Source organism: Protopterus annectens, chromosome 7.part0 (genome assembly GCF_019279795.1).
Source record: "Protopterus annectens isolate FY-2018-M chromosome 7.part0, PAN1.0, whole genome shotgun sequence".
Taxonomy (NCBI): domain Eukaryota; kingdom Metazoa; phylum Chordata; order Ceratodontiformes; family Protopteridae; genus Protopterus; species Protopterus annectens.
Genome location: NC_056739.1, coordinates 438,121,143 through 438,148,019, shown reverse-complemented (window position 1 = coordinate 438,148,019; position 26,877 = coordinate 438,121,143). Strand labels below are relative to the sequence as shown.

The following is a 26,877-nucleotide window of genomic DNA, read 5'->3' as shown; positions in this document are numbered from 1 at the left end:
TTCTGGGTCAGGAACCTATCCCTCCAGCATGTTTTGTACATTGTGATGACAAGGTTTAGATCCTTGGAGCGTGTGGCTCTGAGGGATTGGGATTTCTGTAAGTGGAGCATGTCCAACAGGTCAGGGTTTGACATGGCCTTGTATGTTAAGCAGAGATCGCCTCGGAGTAGACGATATGCCACAGAGTATAGCTGGAGTTTTTTTAGACTGTCAGCATATGGCATCTGCTTTAGGCTTGTGATTCTTTTAGTGAGGTATTTCTGTAGCCTTTCCAGCTGTTGCATATGTCTTGTGAGGTACATACCAAACGGGGCATTATACTCTATAATGGGTCTAATGAGGGATGAGTACAGTGGGACAATGACCTCCTTTTTTCTGGATGCAAAGTGACTGTTGTGGCGATGTGGTTATCGAAAATGAGACCACTGTCCACCTGTGTCCCCAAGTCTCTCATCACACTTTCGATGTTTAGTGTACTGCCACCTATGTGGTAATTCATGGGTACATGTTTTTTCCAAAGGGGATAACTATACATTTCTTGGCATTAAGTTTGAACCCATGGCTCTGGCATGAGACATCTGTTTCTGTAAGACCCTTTTGTAGAATATCCACATCATTTGGGGATTCAATAATGGCTCCCTGTTTGCAGTCATCTGCAAACTTTGTTAGCCAGAGTCCCCTTAGTGTTGGCCTGTACTTCAGAGAAGTAGATGCCAAACAAGAGTGGTCCCATGACTGAACCCTGAGGTATTCCACTTGTCACTTGTCTGGTGCTGGATTTGGAATAGGCTACTTTTACAGTCTGGGTTCTGTCAGTAAGCCAGTTGGCAACCCATCGACTGACGTATGGATTTATGCCCAGCTTAGTAGGCTACTTTTACAATCTGGGTTCTGTCAGTAAGCCAGTTGGCAACCCATCGACTGACGTAGGGATTTATGCCCAGCTTAGTAAGTTTATCTATGATTTCAGAGTGGGGGATGGTGTTGAAGGCCTTGGAGAGGTCCAGATAGGCTGTGTGGACCGCCTTACCCTCGTCCACAGCTCTGGAGACTGATTCTAAGAAGTCAGTCAGGTTCAGGAGACAAGATTGGCCCTTCACAAACCCAAACTGGGTGGAGTCCAGTGTTTGAAGGTTGCCAATGTCTTAAGTTCCGTGATAATGTGTTCCATGCCCTTGCAGATCAGGTTTGTCAAACTGATAAGACGGTAGTTGGGATCCAAGGTGGTTACCCCCTTGTGGAGTGGGATAACTGTAGCTGTGTGCCACTCAGTGGGGATGGAGCCGGAGATGAGGCTATGATTAAACATGACACTTGGGTGAGGTGCCAGTTTATTTTGTGGTTCATGTAGTAAACAGCCTGGGATGTAATCTGGTCCCATGGATGCTGTATTCTTAGCTTTGGAGAGTGCAGTTTCTACCTGTGTGGCCATGATTACTGGAATTTGGCAATCTTTTGGTATTGAGATAGGCCCTTCAGGGGGTGAGAGGGGGGTGAAGTTGGCACTAAATTGATTTGCCAGGATATTGGCAATTCTGTTGTAGCTCAGAGCAGATCTGAGCATTGCCATTTAGATTCTTGACATAACTATAGAATGCCTTGCGGTTGTCTTTGGAATCTTTGGCAATTTTATTTTTGTAACTAGCTTTTGAGGATTTTATGAGGGATCTCAGCTTCTTACTGAGGCTGGTGAGGCAGTTTTTTTGCGTCCTGAGATTTTACTCTTTTCTGCAACAATTTCTTCCTTTTGTTGTATCGTTTGTTTATAGCAGGGGACCACCAGATTGGCTTCCTTCTTTTGGAGAAGAGCATCTTGGTTCTATTTGAGATGGCACAATTCATGCACGAGTGGATGTGCTCGTACAGTGCCTTAGTGTAGGATTCTGCAGTCGAACTTTCAAATCCCGTTTGCTTGGGTGTCATGAAGTTTGTCACGTCTTACTTCAGTAGCATTTGTATTTAACTGAATGTTGTGCTTGCAATCACTGATGCCCTTTCCAGTGACAGGAAGCATCAAGCCAAGACTTTGCTGTTCATGATTGGAACGCTGAGCTGAAACAATTAGTTCTTCAGGTTTCCTCTCAAGTGGTTCAACACTTTTTGACAGCCTGAGTTAAATTGACTTCCAGGTCACAACTGGTAGGGTACTACTTTTCCATCTTTTTACTGCACAATCCTGTAGAATTTTGCATTTCTTAAGGAGGTCTCACTTTAGTTTGAAAGGGTGAAAACTTCAAAACCTGGGACCTAATTAACTACAGGTGTCCATTTCGTTATACTTTCCATAAAGTTCCCCACCCCATTTTGAGCCATGACCTTTTTTCAGAATGTTAGATAACCAAGTAAATGCAGTCCCTGGATTCAAATAGGCTAAAACACTTTCTTTATTTTCTAAATGTAGAATATTGCCTTTGTCTTTTCCCAGTTGCTTCTAATAAATATTAGAATACTCCATGTTGGAAGCTGCTACTGGACTACATGACCTTCCTGCTAATGTTTAAGTAGTCAGGGCACCCCCCCCCCCTCAAAAAAAAAAACACACTTTTTCTTTTCTGAAACTCAACGTTAAGTCAGTTTATGAGTAGCTTTTCTGTTTTGTGGGGTTAGAAGCCCACATTAAAAAGCAAGCCTGCTAGAATGGTCAGTACAGTTGGCTACATATTTATTGTGACCCAGACTCCAGTTTTGCTTCAAGGAAATTTGTTTTATTTTTGACTTTGCAATGTAATGTAGATGTCTTCTATAACCCTCCCATTGGAAGTCCTTGATTATGAACAATTTTTTTTTTCTGGGGGAGGCAACTTTTGCCAAGGTTTATGCACATCTGGATGATTTGCAACTGCAGACTTGAATAACCGGATATGATGTTGAGTTTAATATACTACCTTTGTTTCGTATTTGTCAGCTGGGTAAACCTACATGCCACAAGCTCAGTCTCAAGAAAGACCTAGAAACGTTGTCTGGCTAAGTGATTTGCTTTGTTGTCTCTCAGTAGTTGTATAGAGACCAAAGGAGTCAAACCCAGGACTATAGGGATGTAGTTTGTTAGCAGCAAGTCAATAGTCTTAATCTCTTCTGAGTCACAGTACCAGAAATTTTGGGGGATTTAGTAATTCATGTGAGTTTTCAGCAAGGCAGCAATTGGTTCAAAGTTGTCATATCTCAAAATCAAATCAAACTAATGTGCATCAAAATCTATTGAGTTTTAAAAGTGAACATCATAGCTATAGAATGGGGTCCGTGCTATACAAGCAAAGGTTTTCTGAGTAGATCCAGTAGTGTCTGGTTGATTGTGAGAACAGGGGTGACCATCAAACTCAAATATATGTGAGAGATGCAACTATATAGCCAAACTAGAGGATGAGCTCTCTCAACCCAGCACTGGCACAGTCAGTCAAGAGGAGAAGGTAACCACACACACCACTATTCCAGTCTCACATAGACCTACCACATCAGCAAACCAAACACATAAAACGCCCAAAAACATACTCGGAGGCTCTAAATATAAATCTGCCAAAGCAGCAGAGGCCTCCAAAGCAGACATCCAAGCAACCACTACCCCGCAACAATACCCACGTATCACACATTTCACAAATTCAGTATGCCACACAGCCCTTAAGGCTAAATAACACACTTGTAATAGGGGACTCTATTGTCAGACACACTGACGTCCCTCTCACCAGACTGAACAAGGAGAAGGTCACTGTAAGCTGCCTGTCGGGTGCCAGGATCCGCCACATAACACAAGCACTCGGGTCACTCCAAAGCAAGTACAAATATGACTCCGTCATTGTCCATGCTGGTGTGAATGACCTGAGACGTACCTCCCTGGACTACATGAAGAGACATAGAAGAGCTGTCTGATCATGTAGCCCAGACCGGTATGACCCTGACCTTGAGTAGCATCTTGCCCTCACCAAGAATGTTGCCACAGTATAAAGATAAAATGATCAATTTTAACAATTGGCTAAAGTATTGATGTTATTCTAAGGGGATTCAGTGTCTGTCAACCTGGAATGACATGCTTGACAAGCCACGTTGCTTAGGCAAGGCTCAAAAGACAAACCCACCTCCATAGACAACGCAAGAAAAAAAAAACTAAGGGTAATGCTGCTCAACGCCAGAAGTCTAAACCTCAAGATGCAAGCACTCGAGGCTCTCCTCAGTATGGAGAATATCGATATCTGTGCAGTGACAGAGACCTGATTCAAGGCCCCAGAGAGCACCCCAGCACTACCAGGTTATACCTCATACCATGCTTTTCGGCCCCAAAACTCGGACTGAACTACAAAAGGAGGGGGAGTATCCATATTCATCAAAGATACCCATACTTCCAGGTTAGTGGCACTACACGAAGCATCGGAGATCATCCATGTACAGTTAACAGTGGGTAAAGCTGCCTTTCAGACCACCCTCCCAAACTCAGGAACCCCATTCGGCCTTCCTGAGAACACTGGAGAATATGAAGGTCTCTCCAAACACAGTAATATTGGGTGACTTCAAAACCTCGACTGGGAAAACTACTCGAGCCCCAACACCCTTGCCCAACGGTTCCTAGAATTTATAAACTCAAACGCTATGGAACATCTGGTCACCGCTCCCACAAGAGGGGATAACATATTGGACCTGGTCATCACCAACATGGGGACTCTGTGTTCCACACCATACGGGAGGACTATGGCTGACCAAGTTCGCAGATGACTGCAAGCTGGGAGCCATAAACAACTCTCCGGCTGACACAAGCATCCTCCAAAAGGGTCTCACAGAGATGGAAAACTGGTGCCAGAGCCATGGCCTTAAGCTAAATGCCAAAAAGTGCATAGTCATCCCCTTCGGGAAAAACAAAGTGCCCACAAATTACCACATAGGTGGTAATCCATTAAGTACGGAAGAAGAAATTAAGGATTTGGGGACCCAAGTAGATAGAAACATCTCTTTTGACAATCACGTTGCCAGAGTGGTTAGAAAGACCTTCTATATAGCCCACCTTATCACGAAAGGGTTCACATCTAGAACAAGAGAGGTTATTGTGCCCCTCTACTCATCAGGCCCATAATAAATACAGTGCCCCATTTGGGATGTACCTTACCCGACACCTGCAGCAACTGGAGGGGCCCCAAAAGTACCTCACCAAGAGGATCAAGGGACTCAAACAGATGCCCTATGCAGTTCGGCTAAAGAAACTCTAGCGCTACTCAGTTGCTTACCGCCTACTCAGAGGTGATCTATGCCTGACGTATAAAGCCATGTCCAACCCAGAATTAATGGACATGCTCCACCTCAGGAAGTCCAAATCCCTTGGAGCTACTCGCTCCAGGGACTTAAACCTCAGCACAGAAATAAATAGGACATGGTGGAGGGACAGATTCATATCCCAGAGGCTGCCCTCACTCTGGAACAGAATCAAAGTCCATGTTAGGGAGAGCCCTCACTGACCCTCTTCAAGAGAAATCTTGACGAGTGGATGGGAGATCGTAAGTTCACCCCTGGGATCTCTTCTGTGTCCCTGCTAGACAAGGGCACAGTAAACTAACCTTAAAAGGGCTATCTTCAGTGACCTACTCTACAGAGGCACAGTAAACCGATATAAAAAGGGTGGCGAAAGCCAAACACACTCTGGCTAGGCTTGTAAATGCCCCAGGGCAGATAGCCTAGTATAAACCTAGGAAATAGAATTCACTGTAAGGAAAGTAGGATAACTCCTGCATAAAACTGGTCCTGAACTTAGTGTGACTTTTCTATTGTCTTGATAGAGAGGTCTGGAAAAAATGTTTCTCTGTAGACTGCTGTGAACAGCAAGATTTGTATAGGCATAGGGTTGTAAGAATGGGAGGGGGTGAATTTGCTATGTGGAATGATTAGTGAGTATATGAAATGGTTAAAAAAAAATGGGGACCATATAAGCGAGCTCCATTTTATTTTATTCATTTTATGTTTTTATTTATACTTTGACCAGGTGGGCAGACTGCAATGCCTCTGAGGCAATGCACTGAGTGACAAGAAATATAAAGGTCAACATTTGGTCATAGTAATTGTATAAATATAACTGCAACATTTATGATACAAATTGAACCCAAATATTTGTTCTGTTTAATGATTTATTTATTATTTATTTTACATTTGTTGACTGGGATAGTCCGACTGGATATATATATGTCCATTTTCAGCAGAGGCCTAGGGAGAAAAGCTCCAAGATAATAATACACATCGAACATTTAGTAAATGCTAGTTTCAAGCAGATTACAGTCATAAGCAATACCAACATATTTAGCACATATAGTACTAACACTTTACAAAACATAACATTATTTTCAAAGTTAAACATACAAAACATTACATTTGGGTTTAAGACACACTGAGCAGCAGTTATACAATTGACCCTTCCTGAAATGGAGTGGTAGAAACAAGTTAGTAGTTGAAGGTAAGGCACCTAAGAAAGAGAGAGAGAGAGATCATTAGTCGAGGTTGGTGCAAGCACATAACCAATGAATTTTGAAGTATTTCTTGCGTTTGTTTTTGAATTATTAGTGAGGGTTCTAGGGTCAAGTCAGCTAGGAGTCTGTTCCATATTTTTCCAACAGAGTTGGCAGAGAGTCCCCAGCTAAGTAGTTTGATTTCTGTGTTTGAACTAGGAGTCTAGTGGATGATCGCAGTGGCCCGGGTGCTGGTTTTGGGGCTGGTAATATTTTTTAGTGCAGGTGTATTTTCTGGTTGGTAAAGGACTTTATGTGCCACTATTAGCTGGTTGAACTGCAGTAGGGTTGGCAGTTCAAACCATCCTAGGCGATTTAGGTTGTGACAGTGGTGTGTCCAGTAGGCTGTGCCAGTAGCAAATCTGGCAATGTGGTTATAGCAGGATGATAGTTTATTAAGATCTGTTTTGTTTAAGTTGGAGAATCGAGGTGAGGCATAGAGAAGAGCTGATAGCAGATGGGAAAGGGCAATTGCGGTTCTAGCAAGTGGGGTAAGGAAAGGTTTGATTCTGTAAAGAGAGCCAAGTTTTTTATTAAGGGTTTTGATAGTTTGATATGCGTATCAAACTTCAGGTTATCAACTATGATACCCAGTAGTTTAGTTTGGGCTTCTGGGGCGATGATAGTGCCATTGTTAGCAGTTATGTTGAAGGCTGGCAGGGGGGTCCTGCATGTGGGGGAGAAGATGAGCAACTTAGGTGTGTTGGGGTTTAGGATTAGATGTTGATTGGAGAGCCATTTTACACTGTATTGAAGGTAATTTGGGTTAATGTGAATAAAGTAGCTGGTGAGGTGTCAGAACAAATCAAGGTGGAGTCATCCGCATATTGAATGCAGGTAGCATCTGGGATGACTGAATGAAGGTCGTTGATAAAGATGGAGAAAAAAAGGGGTCCTAGTATCGAACCCTGGGGGACTCTAATGTGATGGGTAGACGAGATGATAGCTTGTCCTGCCATAGGACTGCCTGTTGCCTGCCCTGCAGGTAGGATTGAAACCATTGGAGTGCATGGTTGTTTAAGGAGAAGGCCTTCAAGGTATTTATAAGCATTTTGTGGTCAACTATGTCAAAAGCCTTGGATAGATCTAGAAAGAGTGCTGAGGATAGTTTGTTATTGCGGTTGAGAGCAAGTGTTCAGTCAATGTTGAAATCCCAAAGAACAATTTTTTCTTGGGAGTGGTTATTGGATAATGTAAGAAGTATTCTAAGGTTTCTGTGTTCCTCCCTGGGGGGATGTAGACACAGAAGTATTCTAAGGTTTCTGTGTCCCTCCCTGGGGGGATGTAGACACAGACAATCTTTACTTTTTTGTTAATTTGTAGTTTTGAGAAGAATTTCAGCATTATTGAACTGGGGTGGTTGTTGGGTGTCTATGCTGACAGGGTAGACTTGTAAAATATGGCTACCCCACCACCCTTTCTGGTGGTATGGTCTAGTCGAAACATACTATACCCTGGTGGCAGAATCTCATTATCCTTGGTGGCAGGCTTCAGCCACGTTTCTGTTAGCTGTTCATTCCCCTCCTAAGAGGGCATGCAGGTGCTGAGTTTTGTTATTTATGCTCCTAATGTTTAGATGGCAGGCCAGCAATGAGCTAGGTCATCTATTTGTTGGAGCTATGGTGGTAGGAGATATAGTAGGGGGGATTAGGGCCAACAGGTGGGGATGGACCAGGGTTTGGGTGGATGTCGCCATCCTTTTGTGAGGTTGTAGTGTATCCTGAGTATGAGTTTTAAGATTTTGAATACAATTTTTGTAATGGTGTCTAGTTTTATGACTAATGTAACTAGGTCTAGTAAGATGGTAGTATTTAGGGGTTAAGGAGGTAAGCATGAGGGGAGTGAGTAAGGGTGCATTATTATCTGTTGTAGATGGGATGGATGTTTGGAATTTAGGGTAGTGGAAACCTGGGTGATCCTGATATTTGTAGGCGGTTAGGAGATATGGGATGAGTAAAAGGGGTAGAAGTAGAGTTGAGACTATTTTGGGTGATAGCATACCTACTGAGTGATACTTGAAACTTAAGCAAAAGGAATAGTAGAGTTGGAGGACTGATGGTATCCGGTTGAGAGTGGTGTTGTTGAGTGACAAGTTGTTACTGATTGGCTTAAAAAAAAGTGGGGTGTGGTTGAATACCAGTAAATGTAGCAGCACCATGGGTGGGAGGGAATTGGGGGCATGGTGGGGTGCGAAGCAAGTGGAGCAGGGTTAAACCAATGCCTGTACTAAGTTGTAGCAGTTTAACCTGTATGAGGAAAGAGGGAGGTGGGGGAAAAGAGACGGCAGTAGGAGTGGTTAGAGGAATACCTTGATTGACTGACACCAGAGGTAAGTTGAATGTAAGGGCCTAAAATCTGCACTCAGCACTGTAATGTTACTTGCACTCAGCACTTTAATTTTACTTCTGTTTAGCAGGAAAGACAGGCAACAGTATACAATTTTGAGGATTATTACAAAGGTTACTTTTTCAAATGTCAGACAAGTAAAACTTTCAACAGGAATCTATGAGTGTTAGAAAACCAGAAGGGTATAAATTATACCTGTAAAAATTCGGGTCAGAGACACAAATGTAAGAGTCAGTGTACTTTAGTTACAGGGGAAGGAGGCAAACACTCAAGTAGAAAAGAGCCCTATGGCTGACCAAAATGGTGACTTGCTTAATTACGCAGCGCTGTAAGAGAATGCTTAACAAATGCTTTTTGTGTGTGTAACCTACTCTAATTGCTGGGAGAAACAATATTCATTGTGTTTTCCAATTGCAATCCTGTAGACACCGTTCTGGAACTGCAGTTTGTTAGTGTAGGTAAATGTGAAGTTCAAACTGAGTCACACCAGGTCAGCCGGGGGGGGGGGGATCCTAAGCACCTAGATTTGCCTTAGTTTACTGGGAAAGTCCACCTGAGAACTGAAATACCCATTTTCAGTGAAGGCCTGGGGAAAAGTACAAAAACAAGGATAAAAGTAGAGCTGCCTGTATTCGGGGGTATCCATTTTCCCTGTGATGGTCTGAACTTGGAGTTTTTTATATTGCATAAGTAGCAGGGATGGTGAGGTTCAGACCCCCAACATAAAAGGCAAGGGGATGGTATTTTAGTTCCACATGCTGTCTCTCTTTTTATTTGTGATCATTTTGTGTGTGGCAATAATAGACGAGTAGCTAGTTTGTCAAGGACTTGCATGTGTAATATCATGTTCTTACGTGAAGTGGAATCGGAGATGGAGAAATAAAAATGTGTTAGAAAAATGCGCGCCTGTGTGTGTGTGCGCGCCTGTGTGTGTGTGCGCCTGTGTGTGTGCGCGCCTGTGTGTGTGTGCGCCTGTGTGTGTGTGCGCCTGTGTGTGTGTGCGCGCCTGTGTGTGTGTGTGTGCGCCTGTGTGTGTGTGCGCCTGTGTGTGTGTGTGCGCCTGTGTGTGCGCGCCTGTGTGTGTGTGCGCGCCTGTGTGTGTGTGCGCCTGTGTGTGTGTGCGCGCCTGTGTGTGTGTGTGCGCGCCTGTGTGTGTGTGTGCGCGCCTGTGTGTGTGTGTGCGCCTGTGTGTGTGTGTGTGTGTGTGTGCGTGTGCGCGCGCCTGTGTGTGCGCGCGCCTGTGTGTGCGCGCGCCTGTGTGTGCGCGCCTGTGTGTGTGCGCGCGCCTGTGTGTGTGCGCTCCTGTGTGCGTACGTCTGCCTTGTGTGTGCGTGCGCCTGCCTGCGTCTGCCTTGTGTCTGCGTGCGCCGCCTCTGTGCCTGTGTGTGTGCGCCTGCCTGTGTGTTTGCGCATGCCTGCCTGTGTGTGCGTGCCTGCCTGCCTGTGTGTGCGCGCCTGCCTGTGTGTATGCCTGTATGTGTGCATGTGCACGCCTGTGTGTGTGTACACCTGTGTGTGTGCACGCCCGTGTGTGTGTGCCTGTGTGTGCATTTGCCTGTGTGCACCTGCATGTGTGTGTGCGTGCGTGCACCTGTGTGTGTGTGTGTGTGTGTGTGTGTGTGTGTGTGTGTGTGTGTGTGTGCGTGCGCGCGTGCACCTGCATATGTGTGTGTGGGTGTGTGTGCGCATGCACCTGCGTGTGTGTGCCTGCCTGCGTGCGTGCCTGTCTGCGTGTGTGTGCACGCCTGTGTGTGTGCACGCCTGTGTGCGTGCACCTGCATATGTGTGTGTGGGTGTGTGTGCGCATGCACCTGCATGTGTGTGCCTGCCTGCGTGCGTGCCTGTCTGCGTGTGTGTGCACGCCTGTGTGTGTGCACGCGCCTGTGTGTGTGCGCCTGTGTGTGTGTGCGCGAGCCTGTGTGTGCGCACGCACACACACGCAGGTGCACGCACGCACACGCCTGTGTGTGTGCGCGCGCCTGTGTGTGTGTGCGTGCACCTTTGTGCGTGCGAATGCACCTGCGTGTGTGTGTGTGCATGCGCCTGTGTGTGTGCGTGCGCACGCCTGTGTGTCTGTGTGTGTGTGCGTGCGCCTGCCTGTGTGTTTGTGTGTGTGCACGCGCGCCTGTCTGTGTCTAGATAGTAATGCTCTTGTGGTTTCCAAACTTGGAGAAGATTTTGTTCCTTGTCTGTCTAATCTTGGTTCACTTTTTACCAAAGTCAAGTCCTAGAAGATCTTCAACTTTGTCTCTGTTCTGGTTGTGCTTTCTGGTGAAACACTGAGCTCTTCTATTGATATACTTATCAATAAATCCACATATTCTGTTTCAGGATATAAATATTGTGTACATTTTCTTTGCTTTATCGTGTTTATCGACACACTGTGCGTGGTATAAACACTCATTCAGTCAGAAGCTGCCTGTTTTACTGTTAAGCTATATTTAAGAAATAAAATAAACCACAGGCAGCATTGCCTACTGTAAAAGTAGTAAAAACATCCAACTTGACAGTAAAAGGAGGTGGTGTTTGTATTCCTCATTTTATAATGTATATATTTTTAATACATCATTTCTTATGTTTGATTAAATGAGCAGTTTATTTGCAAGAATTTTACTAAAAATCCATACTTTATTCCAGTATCTTGTTTTGTTTGCATGTAATAGTAATATTGAACATGCAGTTTATTTGAATATCATAAATCAGTGTTGTACATACTGTAAAAGAAAATACTACTAACTTGCATCAGCCTTCTAGAACATACATATTGTCAGTCTTACAAAAAGTTAGTAAAACTTTTGAGTAGTTAAAATTTTCTACAACAAATCCTAACAGAATCATCACTGTATTACTAAAATAGTAGTATAAATTTGTTGTACGTTAAGTTAGTCTACAGGCAGGAAAAGCACTGTCTGTGTGATAGAGTATACTCCATGGAAACTACCAAAAGCACTAACAATAATGCAATTCCTGTACTTTATAGAAATGAATGAGAAATTAGTAAATTATTTAAAAAAATGTTAAGGGTAAATGGCATTGAGGGGGTTTAAGTAGAGTAAGGTATGAAATACATTTATTGCAAAATTAGGGAACAAGTTGTTGCTCATGTCTTGAGAACCCCATTTTCGCTGTTGTGTATAAATTTTGTTACAAACTTTGACAGAGGCCTTGCAGGTCTGTTTGGTTGAAGAAGACTTAGCGCCTCCCTTAAGATGTTTGGATATGTCCTTTTCAGTCTTTCAGCTGAAATTACCATTTAATCCTGGACCACCAGCAGACTTCTTTTACAGTAGTATGACTTGGACCACCAGCAGACTTCTTTTACAGTAGTATGATGCTGTCCACTCTGCGTACTTTCAGTCCTCTCCTCTCTCTGTTGGAATAACACTGCCCTGGCCTTTCATTTATATGAATGTTTTCCTGACATGTCTAGTTCTCTGAAAGAAGTGTAGAGCATGGTCACAGAATCGGCCTGTATGGAAGGTCTGATAACTAGTAGTTTATCATTGAAACTTCTCCCTAAAAGGTATAGCTTTGAATCTTAGTTCTGCAGGGGCAGTCTAACTAGAGACAAGTTGAGAGATGACTGCTACTTCTGTGCCGAGGAAACTGTTGCCTTTGACCTTTTTCTGTAGGACTACTAGGCAGTGCTTGTGGAGAGACAAACTCTGAATTCTCCTTAGTGACTTTCCTTGCACAAAGTAAGGAACCAAAGTAGCATTACTGTGCTTTACATGGGGGATGTTGCTGATGTTGAGCAATGAGAATTTCTGACTGTTGAAGGATTTCTGATCCCTCTGCTGTTCCATTCTCAGCTATTCTTTGATTAGAGATTACTTGTCTGGTCACTTATGAAGGGATATTATGTGATGTGGATGTCCGACTATTACACTTAATGGCAGCTGGATTTTTGGCCACCCCAGAACACTTCTGTGGTTCACTATGGCAGCTAGTAGGAAGGCTTGCAATGTGCTGTACCTCTCTGGGTTTACTTGACCAGCCGCTTCTTAGCCCAAGTAGCACTGGTGATGTGATTCATTGTATTAGTCTTTGCTGCGTGACTACTATTAAAAAAACTGCAGAGACTCAGTGATGTAAATGAACTGACTTTTATTGAGCTTCTTTGTAGCCCTCATAAAGTTGCAAGGAGGACTTCATAGACTCATGACTGGGACTTTTCAGCTTATTGAATCTTCCTCCTAAATATGCTTTTTCTAGAGCACCACCAGTCTGTTAGTTGCATGTCCATGTATGTTTGTCTAATCAGTATTGGGGAAGGTGCCTATTTTTTGTGTTGATGTGTTTTACATTTTTCTTCATCGCTGCACATGTATGAATAAGTGCTTATGTAGATGAGTGCTATGGCTTACAAATAGCTAGCAAATGAGCATAAACAGTAGGCCTGTAGTATTTATATGATGGAGGCGAAAGACTTGCGTGTACCATAGTTCTGTATTCAAAGTTTCCAGCTTTGTGCTGAATATTCTTACATTGACAGCATTCCTTCTAGTTGCAGTTGTAACATTTTTTCATCTTGATTGTACTTCTGTGCTTTTAAACATAAGCTGCCAAGACCAAATATCTTTCCTGTATGATATGTCGTCAGTTCCGTATGTACAACACAGAGCCTTTTCAAACATTGGTCCAGCAGAATGAATGTCACCCCAGTAAATTATTTTTACACAGCCTTCACTGGGAATTTAAAAAAAAAAATATGAGCTGAATCACACTTGCGGGCTTCCTGCAAATGTAACTGCTTTCTACAAATGCCCCCATGAAATCTTTTGGAAGCCACTTTCGCATCTCTAACACTCACTTCATTTACATCTTCAGTGTAGATTCTCTTAGCTTTAACCTTATTGTTTCAAGAGGTGCACTACATTAAAATAGTCTCTTCTTGCATGCTAACTTAACATATCGCTGATATCACAATTGCAGTCTTTTGTTAACCTACTTTACCTTGTGTAATATTAGCAACAATTTGTACAGGCTTAAATAGTTGAAGCTGTACTCCTAACTCCTCATCACATTCTATCAAATCCTTTTGTTCATAGTTTCTTCCTGGTGACAGTCACCAAACCCTGCTGCATGTCATCAACTCACTTGTGGCAAATGGTATATAGCTGTCGTAGTAAATGTCTAGTGTCGAAAGCATTGTAAATTATAATTTTATATAGCATGCATGTTTGTAGACTTGTTAGTGTGATGTGAATTGTGGCTGACATGGGTCCACTCCATCAGTCCACCCACCCTGTTATCAATAATATCTGGGCGCTTTGGTAAAGCTGGGTACTATGGTTGTGGTGCTAGATTTCATGAGGTCTTCACTCTGACTCCCAAGTTGTACCATATGGCATGCACTTCCTGTGGCTGTGTATTTCCTTACTAAAAGATGTGTACCCCCATATGCTACAGCAAACTGATCACAGGCAAACTAGTCTTTTACTGATGCAGTTTCTTGAGGTGCTTCTCAAGTAAAACTGAACTCATTTAAGTTTTAAAAAAAAGTTAGTGTGCTGTCTTTCAGCTGATGTTTTGGCTGGTGTTGTTTTTTTTTTTTTTAAACTGTATACATATTTAGGTGTATTGTCAGCTTACTTGGTGTAGAGCTTTGAGTTGGCCTTTGTACTTGTCAGTGCTGTATCTTTTGAACTTTTTTTTTTTTTATCCTTAATTAGGATTCCGACACAGTGATGCTGATGAGTATCGAAGAGAGGTAAGAAACCATAATCTTCTGTATCCGGTCTTGAATTGTTACCTTAAGTTTATTCAGATAAGTACATATCGGAAGGTATATCATAAAATGCCATTTATAGCAGTATGGGTGGTGAAATTTGGTATGAAATTCAGAATTAAGATGGGTTTATACCACCTCGGGCAGATTAACACCTCACTTAGAGAAAGTTAATCCAACTATCTGATGTAGAACCTGCAGCTTTCTGCACCAAAGGCAAATGTGCTACCTGCTGGTAATGAATGAGACTGTTCTTTATGATGTGCATTGAAGCCTGCATTATACCAGTGGCGGTGGTGCTGCGGTAGCGTTGTTGCCTCACAGTAAGACGCTGTCCGGTTCGATTCTCAGCTAGAGCGTCTTCTGCTTGGAGACATGTGTGAATGGGCGTACCTTCATTGAAGGTTGTGCATCAGGGCTGGTAACTCGGCACGTAAAAATCAACTACAAATCATTAGCGGACTGGAGTTCCACTGTGGCGACCCCTAACCGGGAAAAGGCGAAAGACAGAACAACAACATTGAAGCCTGCATTGTCAAGGAGGGAATTTGTTGTCACTTGTAAAAACAGACTTTTTTAGTTTCTTATGAAGTGGCATTCTTGAAGTACCTCTAACATCCTATATAGACTGTAGACTCATTTTATAAAATGTGTCTCGTGGTTCACAGAATGGCACTATGCAGAAGTGTACGCAAATGCCTTGTACAAACACTTAAGTGGCTGCATAAACTCTGCTGTACCTCACTGGATCAAAACCAGGTCTTCCTATAAAAACAAGCCACTGTAGTAGACTTCACGTGTAAACAGATACAGTGCAATGAAAAAGTATTTGGCTCCTTCCTGATTTATTATTTTTTTGCATGTTTGTCACACTTTTTAAATGTTTCAGATCATCAAACAAATGTAAATAATAGACAAAGATAACTCTGGTAAATATAAAATGCAGTTTGCAAGTTATTTTATTTATTAAGGAAAAAAAAACTGTCCAAACCTACATGGCCCTATGTGAAAAAGGAATTGCCCCTAAACCTAATAACTGGTTGTGCCACCCTTTAACAGCAGCAACTGCAATCAAGCATTTGTGATAACTGGCAATGAGTCTTTCACATCACTGTTGAGGAATTTTGGCCCACTCTTCTTTCCAGAATTGTTTTAATTCAGCTATATTGGAGGGTTTCCGAGCATGAACTACCTTTTTTAAGGTCATGCCACAGCATCTCAATTGGATTCAAGTCCAGACTTTGACTAGGCCACTCCAAAACCTTCATTTTTTTTTTTTTTTAAGCCATTCGGAGGTGGAACTTGCTGGTGCGTTTTGGATCCTTGTCCTGCTGCAGAAGTGCGCTTCAGCTTGAAGTCACAAACTGATGGCTGGATGTTCTTGTTAGAAAAATATGTATTAATGTATATCTTTAGTGCTTGTTAGAAGCTAAAAGGGTTAACACATTTCATTCTATTTTATGTACAGCTTAATTCTGTATGAAATTATAAGATGCTTTTTCAAACTGCAGTATGCTTTCTGAAATTGCAAGATGCTCTCTGACCTAGTATTTGCTAGCACAGCAAAATTCATGTTTATGCCTTTTGGAAATATACTGAGAAGCAGGTAATTATCTGCTAGGTCAGAAAATTAATGAATAGAACAATACTGTTTTCAAAAATCAGCTCTGTTCGTGTTATGAGAACATGCACAGCTGCAGAAAAACTAGATACAGTTAGACAATGATTGCTTGAAGAAATGAAGTATAATATGTACTTGCTTTGTGCTCAAATTAGCCAAAGTACCTTGAATGGTAACATTGCGTAGTGAGAAGTCATATCTGACCGGTGGTCATCAAGGCCACATTGTTTTTCTTATCAAGTTTTTTTGTAAACTTGATATGCCAGCAGAAAATCATGGACAAACCGCTGCTGTGAAATAATATTGAAAGAACGTGTGATTTATTACGTCAGCTTAGTAGGCAATGCCTTGTAAGAAATGTATAAGAATAGCTTCACTTCCTGATTCTAGTTAGACAAAATCTGTATTAGCACGTTTTTGTCTCCTTGCTGCAAGATTAAGTGCCTTAACCTGAACCTGCCGTGTGTTGATCATTTTGAAGTTGTTTTTCCTTTGACAGTTCTCCTTCAGGATTTTTTGGTAGAGAGCAGAATTCTTGTCCCATCAATCACAGTAAGTCGTCCAGAAGCAGCAAAGCTGCCCCAGACCATCATGCTACCACCACCATGTTTGACTGTTGGCATGATGTTCTTTTTCTGAAATGCTGTTTTACTTTTACGCCAGATGTAACGGGACGCACATCTCCCAAAAAAGTTAAACTTTTGTTTCAATATTTTCTCAAAAGTCATGGGGATCATCAAGATGTTTTTTGGCAAAAGTGAGACAAGCCTTTTGTTTTTGGTTTTGCCCAGTCTTTCTTATGGTTGAGTCATGAACGCTGACCTTAACGGAGACAAGTGAGACCTGCAGTTTTTTAGATGTTGTTTAAGTTCTTTTATGACCTCTTGGATGAGTTGTCACTGGGCTGTTGGGGTAATTTTTGTTGGCCGGCCACTCCTGGGAAGGTTTACCACTGTTCCATGGTTTCTCCATTTGCGGATAATGGCTGTCACTGTGGTTTGCTGGAGTCCCAAAGCTTTAGAAATGGCTTTGCAACCTTTTCCAGGCTGATAGATGTCAATTACTTTTTCTCATCTGTTCCAGAATTTCTTTAGATCGTGGCATGACATCTTCCTTTTTGGGATCTTTTGGCCTACTTCACTGTCTGACTGGTTCTATTTAAGTGATCTCTTGATTTCAATAGGTCTGGCAATAATCAGGCCTGGGTGTGGCTAGTGAAATTGAACTCAGATTTCCCAAAAATGTGATTAACCACAGTTACGTCATGATTTAACAAGGGGGCAATTACTTTTCACATAGGGCCATGTAGGTTTCGATAGTTTTATTTCATTAATAAATAAAATCATTAATAAATAAAATCATTACTTAAAAACTGCATTTTGTGTTTACTTCAGTTATCTTTGTCTAATATTTAAATTTGTTTGATCTGAAACATTTAAGTGCGACAAACATGCAAAAAAAAAAATAAGAAATCAGGAAGGGGGCAAATACTTTTTTGTTGCACTGTATATAACAAGAGGAAAACTCTTGTCCAAAAGCAGGAGGGATATCACTCTGCAGAGGAAGAGCTCCCTCTTAAGCCTAAACAAGAAAATCAGAAATCTTGTAAATTAAATTACAAAACTAAAGTCTCATCCCTAGCCAAGGATAATCATAAGGCATTCTTTAACTGTGTTCAAAGTCTAAAAGGGAATGCTCAGCTATGTGCCAAACTGGTTGTAGATGGGATCAGTCATACTACACAGGAAGATATCGCCAAACTGCTAGCTGACGGATTTGGTGCAAACTTCACCCCCCTTCCCCACCTACCATATCCCAAAGTATACCTGACCACCAGCACTCTGCCTGGTATCTCTAGAGAACAGGTAATCTCTGCGCTTACAATGCCAAAAACACAGCCTCAGTGGGACTGGATAATATCCCAGGTTGTTTCCTAAACTATCTAAAACAAGACCTACTGGACCCACTTGGCATTCTCTTTGAGAACTGGCTATGTTCTGCAGAATAAGTAACAACAACAGTAATCCCCCTGCACAAAGGGGGGCCATCAACTGACCCTGGGAACTACAGACCCTTAAGTACAACCAGCCTCATCTGCAAGGCCATGGAAAGAATGATCATGGACCTTATCAACAAGGACATAGGTGACCTCCAAATGCTGGACCCAACCCAGTTTGGCTTTAATGGTTGATCATGTGTGTTAAACCTGATAGACTTCTTTGAGAAGGTCACCAAAGCTGTGGACAAAGGTAAGACAGTGCACACAGTCAACTTTGCCAAGGCTTTCAACACAATTCCCCACTCTGGCATCATTGAGAAACTCCCCCAGACAGGGATTAACCCTACTGTTAGTAGATAGGCAGCCAGTTGGCTCACTAACAGAACACACACTGTCAGAATTGGTGACTCCACCTCCACCTCCACCAGTAGACCCATTATCAGTGGAGTACCACATGGGTCTGTGCTGGGCCCCCTTACTGTTTGGCCTGGCTTTCTGAGAAATAGTTGACAAAAGTGGATGGCCTTTGGCTCACCAAGTTAAATTGCAAACTGGAAGCAGTTGTTGAGTCCTCCAAACGATGTCAACATATTACAAAAAGGGCTAACTCAAACAAATGATTAGAGCCAACACCATGGTCTAAAACTAAATGCAAAAAATGCATTATTATTCCTTTTGGTAAAATGAAATTCCCTACAAATTACAATATTGACAGCACCCCCCTGAGTTCCAACCCAGTGGTGCGAGACTTATGAACACAGGTTGATGGCAGTCTTAACTTTGATTACCAGGTTTCCATAGCGGTAAGGACAGTCTTCTACATAGCGCACCTCATAAGCAAGGGCATAGCCTCCAGGTCAAGGGCTGTTATAACTCCACTGTAAATGGGCCTCATTAGAGCACTAATAGAGCATAATGTACCCTTTTGCATGTACCTCACCAGACACCAGTAGCAGCTGGAGAGACCTCGGAGGTTCCTCGCTAAGTAAATACAGGAACTTGACACTATGACCTATGTGGACAGGCTGAAAGACCTGTCTCTCCTCTCTGTATCTTGTAGGCTGCTGAGAGGTGACTTGTGTCACCAGCCTTGCCCTAATGGAAATGCTGCACATCTGCAAGTCAAATGGCATGAGTCACTCACTCTAGGGATCTCAGCCTAGCTTGTGACACTTAACAGAATATGCCGGAGAGATGGCGATGTCTCCCAGAGACTATTGCCTCTCTTAAATAGACTTCCTATTCATGTAAAACTGAGCTCATCACTGACTGTGTTCATACGCACCCAGGATAATTGGATGGGAGACTGCCAATTCACTCTTGGGGGTGGCACTTGTGTCGCTCATGGATGGGGTAGCCGGTGTTCATCACAGACTCGCTCTTTTCATAAATTCCTTCTGTGAACCACCTAAAAGGAACAAATAGGGATGCTTGGGATTAACATGGCTAGGCTTGTAAAATCTGTAGGGCTGCTGGCTTGGTAACCTATGAACCTAGTAACCTCATGAAGGCACACATTGCACAGTTTGCCCTATTCCCTTGAACTGAGCAACACTGTTTAAAAATGTAAAAAAAAAATACTTGGACTTCTGAGTAGTCATCTTTGGCTGATGATGTTGCCAAGCTTATTGGAATGACCACTTAACTTGTTTGCCAAAACAGAACTAAGGAGAAAGCACAGTTGCATCAGCATATGCTAGGGGGCATCTGATGTGCAAAAGCACCCCCCCTGAACTTCTTGCTGTTATTGTTGAATGTGAACAGTAGTAACTCAAGGCCACTGTCAGTTTTTTTGGAAAAATTAACTACAAATTTAAAGAATTGTTTTGTTTTACTGTACATTTAAGGAGTATATGAATTCCAGCTTTTGTTTTGTTTTTCATATGTGCGTGACTGCCTATCTTTCTGGTTTAATTTTCGTTATGTTGATGTAAACAAATTTCCATCTTCGTACAAGTGTTGAATAGATTTTGCTGCTGACTAAACGGTCACAGTGCATTCTCATCAAATTATACATACTTTAACGGAAACAGAAATTTGGAACTCTGGAAATATAAGGGCAGCTTCTAAAGTACTGATATTGCCAGCACTTAGAGCTGGTTAGACTGCATCTTTAAATTCCATGTGTAGCCAGTGTAGAACCCACAGGTGATAACTGACTATTGTCTGAGCTGGCCGTAAAAGAGAGTGCATGCAACAAAGCTAGCTTCTAATTGCTTTTACTTCTGTCTCTAAAGTTTTGTAGATTCTTACTATATACTGAACTGATTGTGTTGATTTATGTTACTGACATAAAACATGATTGAGAGTCCTCCAGGATTGTTTTTTCTCTGCCATCTGTTTTGTTAACTATGATAAATGTTCCTTCTCCGTGAAGTCCTCTGAGATTTTTTGTTAAAAAGTTGTGCATGCCTTTGCTTTGCTCAGATAGAATACCAGATTTTCTAGCTGTTAAAAAAACTACATGGGTGCTTTGCCTTTATGGCGTGCTCTTCTTACTTAGGAGTGGTAGTTGCACTTAAACCCACATCTTCTGAAGCAGCACATTTGGAGCTGCTTTACTTTTTAATATACAGGTGTTATTGGTGGTCTTGCACATTTTGCTAACCATTTTAAAAGACTTTAATTTCCTTTCAGTGCTCTGTTTACAGAAGAAAATGGTGCCCTATATATTTTGCCAGCACAGTACTATTGTCTACTCTGTAAGAAAGCACATTTGGATTATTATTAAACAGTTATTGTAACCCCACCGTTATTTGGCTGTGCTACCTGAATTACAGAATTTAACAACTGCAGCTTTGATACAGATGAATAATCTGTTCTATTTAGATTGTATTAATAGATCTTGTTGATGAAGTCTGCTGTGGTAGGTAATTGTAACAGTCCACTGCCCAGTCACTGAACTTTGTTTTCTTCACTCCCAAGATCATTTGTATTTGTTTTCAGAATAATTCTTGTACTATGCTCTAAATTTGATATGCCCAAGTTACATTCTGTTTTCATTTAGGTTTGTAGCTCTTAGCTTGTCCCTGAAATTCATCTTGGCTCCTCCATCACAGACCTTCAGTTGCATCTTCACAATTCAATGGGCTTGTGTCCTTTTTAAACAAAATTCTTTCAACCAAAGTACACCGGATGACCAATATCTTTCTTGTACCTGTTGGAAACACTTGCTGCATGATTTAGGCCAAGCACTTTTTTTGTTGGTGTTGGCACCTGCTCATCTGTTAATGATGGAATCCCCCCCCCCCCCCAAAAAAAAAAAGTACATCACCTTACAGATTGCCACCCTTTTATGATGAAATTCTCCCCCCTGCCCCCAAAAAAGTACATCACCTTACAGATTGCCACCCTTTTATGTTTTGGCTTTCTGCAGATTCCTGCTGTTTTTAACATAGTACTGAATGCCGTACATTGAGATTGTATAGTAGCAGTGCTAGGAACCATAATGTCCCTAGCCAGATATACCTTTACACAGATCCTTAAAAATTGTTAACACCCCTTGCAAGTATTTAACGCTCATCTCCCAAATCAAGCAGGGCTGTATATGATAACCAGGTGTAAATCTGTGTCTAACCATCTGGTTGTAAAGGTAGGCAAAAATGTACTTTGACTTGTAATGGTAAGTTCTTTGACAGACTGAAAATACATTGCATTAGGAACCTATTCCTCCAATGAATTGTGTTTCATGTGTTGATGTAAATTTAGGTCCCTAGTATTATTTGCAGAGTCAAACTGGTTTTGTGAAAAAGTAGTGGCCAAATAAGACTGAGTCCTCTCATGGCTTAAAATGGAGATGCAGGTAATCTTTTAGGAGATGTGTGTTATTGAGAATAGAGGGTTTTGTAATCTGTTAGGATAATGTAAGGATTTAAGGCCTTTAATTTAGTAACAGATCTGAAGTAGTTACTTCATTTGATCTGCAACCTGTGGGTGTCTGATCCGACAGCTTTCCAAGATCCGAGCTCCTAGCTCCTCCCCCTACCCATAATTCCCTACTACCAACCACATTACCCCAGATCATTTTTTGCCGCGGCTGAAGAAGCTTCCCTGTGAAGAGCTCCTGGCTGGGTGAGATCATTGCTGGTTTTAAACCACTTTTTTCAACCAAAGTTGTTGTTGTGTGTGTGTGCTAGCCCCTTTTTCTGCTCCTTGTGCTAGTTTTTGGTCCCTTGTGTTAATTTTAATCACTAGCTTACCTTCACTCCCCCTCCTAGTGTTTGGGTGTGTGTGTGAATAATGTCTGAATGGCCTAAGGCCGTTTTTTCTAAATGTACTGAGTGTGGCCACAAGCTTTCCCCAGCTGATGGCCACACTCAGTGTGTTTTGTGCCTGGGGGCAGCCCATTTGTCAGAGGCCTGCCAGATCTGCGCGGCCTTTAACCCCGGGCACTTCAGGATAGGAAGACCAAGCTGATCCTGGCGGGAAAGCTCCCCCAGGAGTCAGCTTCTTCTTCCTCTCCCGTTCGGGCTCCAGCTACTTCTGCGCCGTCTGTCCCCTTAGCTCTACCCGGGACTCAACCTTCCTCTTCGGGTTTGAGCTCTGGGGAAACTAGTGCCTCTTCCCTTAGAGAGAAGAGGCACAAGGATAAGGAAGGACATAAGTCCCACAAAAGGCGGGCCGAACCTCATTCTTCGGCTCCGCCAGTGAAAGTGCTTATGTCTCCCTCGAGGGTCTCCGGATCCCCCTCCTCTCGGCGCCGTTCGCCCTGTTTCTCGCCGGAGGAGGATAGGTCTCCCTCGAGATCTTCGAGGCGGCCCTCCTGGCCCGCCACTACTACTTCGTCCAGGTCGACCCGAAGCATCTCCGAAGCGGATATGGATCGGATGATGCGTCTGTTCTTGTAGACCCAAATGCAGATAGGGATGCTCTTGCCTCCCCCCCTCTGGGGGGGGAGTGCGGCCCCCATATTTGCCCCGATCACTCCTTCTCAGACTCGTTTTCGGGTCTCAGAGTCATTGGATCCAGGCCCTTTCGGACCTGGGGAATTGTCGGCGCCGATAGCTGTGGTCTCTTCGCTGACTATACCTTCGTGCTTGTCGGACCCGAGCTCTCGGGGCCGAGGGCTGAGCGTCGGATCCGAGGGAGTTGCTGTGTCTTCGGCGCTGTTGGCGTCAGAGCACACCTCTGCCTCGGCGCCGCAGATAACTGTGGTCTCTTCGCCGACTATACCTTCGAGCTTGTCTGACCCGAGCTCTCGGGGCCGAGGGCTGAGCGTCGGATCCGAGGGAGTTGCTGTGTCTTAGGCGCTGTTGGCGTCGGAGCACACCTCTGCCTCGGCGCCGACCCCGATCCCTTCCTCGGATCCGAGGAGATTGCTCTCGGAGGCTGGCGAGAGTGGCTCTCCTTCGGCTTTTGAGGTAGTGGAGAGGGTACTGTTGAGGTCCTCCAGATCCCCGACCTGGGCTTCGGATCCACCCGTACCCCCACTGTATGAGGGTCTGTCTTCCATCATCCCTCCTTCGGGACAGCCTGCCCAAGCCCTCCAGCTAGTTCCCGCGGAGGAAAAACAACCCGTGGACGAGCCCTCTTCGGACAGCCCCACCGCGGAGGTCCCTCGGAAACATCGGTGCAAAATGAGGCACCTGGACTCCCCCGAGTCCGTTACCACAGACACAGACTTAGATGATACGGAGGGTTCCCCAAGCCCCCTGAAGATGTCTCCTTTGGAGACATCATGGAAATGTTGCGTATCAGAGGGGGGTGGTCAGCCCAAAAGCCCTTCCTTGATGAGTCCGTGTTCCTGGAGGCCTATGAGGCAGGCCCATCTACCTCCTGGGTGTCCCCTCCGGCCGACCCCCTGGTGGACTTAATTACCACCAGGGCATGGAAGGAGCCCGACACCGTGGAGCCAATCCCTAGGCGCCCCGATAATGTCCTCAGCCCACCCACAGATAGACCGTCTTGGGCCAAAGGAACCCCCGTTGATGCCATGTTGGTGGCGGCGGCCACCAAGAAAGAACTCGCGCAGGAGAGTTCTTCTGTTCACCCGCCGGATAAGGAATCTCGAGCGCTTGACCGGATTGGGAAGCGGATGTTTGCTTCAGCGACCTTTTCCATAAGGGCGCTGAACTATATGGCACATACCATTAGGCTACAGCGAGACTTGATTAAGGAATACGCTGCAGCCCCCCCGGAGTCCATGTCGGTCCCAGACAAGAAGGTTTTTGAGACTCGAATGGCCACTCTAAAATCCATCTCCAATACATCTATGCGGCTTCTCTCCCATGCAACGGAGGGAGCCGCTAGAGCTAGCGGAGCCGGGGTCGTCTTGCGACTTTCCTGGCTCCGTCTTTGCGACTTCACGGATCCCTTCAAGGCGTCCTTCGTGAATGCCCCTTTTGACGGTTCTGCCTTGTTTGGCAAAACTGTTCGCGACACGCTGGTCCAAAGCGAAAAGGATGGGAAGACGCTGTCTGCCGTCTGAGTCCGCTTCTCTAATCCCCAAAGATCCTTCTCCAGGAATGAGGGGACAAAAGAAGCTGTGGTTCCGTAAGTCTCAGCAATCCCATCCTGCTGCGGACCACTTGTCCTCTAGAGGCAGAGGAGGACAAGGTGGACGCCGGCCCAGAGGCAGAGGGGGGCCGCTTAACTTCGGGGTCTAGAGAACCTTTCTCGGACAGACCCGCGCAACAGCCCTGAGGGCTTGCCCGACTGTCCCTCTCTGGAGGCAGTCGGGGGGCGGTTGTCGGAGCACCTGTCAAACTGGGAGTCCCTTACAACAGATCGATGGGTGCTCCGGATCATATCCAGAGGATACTCCATTCCATTCATAAACCTTCCCCCCAAACCCAGACGTCTCCCTGATGTCCCACCCGGTCAGAGGGAGGTAGCGGCTTTGGAGATTTCAAAGCTGCTAAGAAAAAGAGCCATCCAGCCCGTCCCCCCAGATCAGTCCAGATTGGGTTATTACTCCAGGTTCTTTTTGGTGCCAAAGAAAATGGGGGACCTCAGACCCATCTTAGACCTTTCCGCTCTGAACCTGTTCATACCCAAGGAAAAGTTCCGGATAGTCACTCTCCAATCAATTCTCCCCCTTCTGCGGGAGAACGACTGGATGTGCTCGTTAGACCTCAAGGATGCGTATTACCACATCTTGATGGACAGACGATCCAGGAGGTTTCTCCGCTTCCGGCTCGGAGCCAGTCATTATCAATTCAGGGTTCTTCCATTCGGCCTCACCTCAGCCCCCAGAGTGTTCACCAAGGTCATGGCAGTGGTTGCAGCCCACCTGAGACTCCAGGGCATTCAGGTCTTCCCCTACCTAGACGACTGGCTCCTCACCGCGACCAACAGGCATCGGCTCTGTGTGGCGAGAGATTATGCCCTGTCTCTGGCCCACAACCTAGGCATCTCAGTGAACGAGCAGAAATCCTGCCTGTGCCCCACTCGAGCCCTAGAATTCATAGGGGCCAGGTTAGGTACACGAATCTCCCGAGTTGTTCTATTGTCAGTCAGGTTGAACAGCTTGTCGTATCAGGTGTTAGCCCTTCTTCGGAGCCCAGCTCCTCCGGCGGAGTTAGTCCTGAGGGCCCTGGGGTCTATGTCAGCAGCGATCGGTCTCTCTCCATGCCCGTCTGCGAATGCGCATATTACAATGGACCCTTCAAGTCCAATGGTCCCTGTCGATCCACCCGTTAAGCACGCCAATACCCCTGAGCAGGGTGTGCAGGGACTCCCTTCTGTGGTGGTTACATGCACAGGAACTCAGAAGGGAGGCCCTTTGTGATCCCCCAGTCGAAGCCACGTTGACCACGGACGCTTCTCGCCTTGGGTGGGGGGGGGCATTGTTCAGGCAGATCCGTTCAAGGCACGTGGACTTCCTAGAGACCGCATTGCATATCAATGTCCTAAAGATGAGGGTGGTGCTTTTGGCATTGCAAGCTCTCCACGACCTGCTTCCCCTGGGGACTATTGTAATCCAGACGGACAAGGAGGGACCAGATCTTATCCCTTGTGTCGAGAAGCCATGAGAGTGTTGGAATGGGCTATTTCCACCAACCGCTTTCTGATAGCAACGCACATTCTGGGAAGGTACAACATATTAGCGGACAAGCTAAGTCGAGTGCTCCTCACTCCATACGAGTGGTCTCTGAATCCGTCTGTTGCGAAGCAGATCTTCCACAAATGGGGTCAGCCTCGCTGCGATCTTTTCACTTCTCCTTTAAACACAAAATGCAGCGAGTACTTCGCGATAGTTCCCCCCAGAGGGGAGACCCCCAGAGACGCTCTAGTCCATGCTTGGCCCCCGGACTCCTTTATGCTTATCCCCCCCTCCCACTCATGATGAAATTCATCCAGAAAGCCTGTCTGTTGGGGAGCAGAGTTATCCTCATAGCCCCATTCTGGCCTCGACAGATCTGGTTCCCCTTTCTGCAGTCTCACAGTATGGCTCCTCCATGGATTCTGGATACCAGTCCAGACCTAATCTCGCATCCAGCGAGATGCCATACCCTGAACCTGGTCAATCTCAAACTTGCTGCTTGGTTGATCCAGTTCCATTAATGGCTAGGACTCCCGGTATCTCATCCCCTGTTAAGGCCATTCTGGTGGCGGCTCATAAATCGTCTACCAGAAAACTTTACAACAGTAAATGGTAACATTTCTCCATCTGGGCCAAAGACAAAGACTTGGACCCATTTACTGTCCCTATTCCGACTATTCTGGACTTCCTTTCCCTGCTTTTTAGGCAGGGAGCAAGTGCCTC

General features: G+C 44.5%; 1 protein-coding gene across 1 annotated transcript in view; it reads left to right on the top strand.

Annotated features, from left to right (window-relative positions):
* TMEM256 (transmembrane protein 256) overlaps positions 1–26,877 on the top strand; it is a 118,170-nt gene that overhangs the window by 2,519 nt on the left and 88,774 nt on the right. Inside the window, exon 2 of the mRNA XM_044077019.1 lies at positions 14,495–14,532. Coding sequence (XP_043932954.1) covers positions 14,495–14,532 — 38 coding nt within the window. The remainder of the gene's footprint in view (positions 1–14,494; positions 14,533–26,877) is intronic.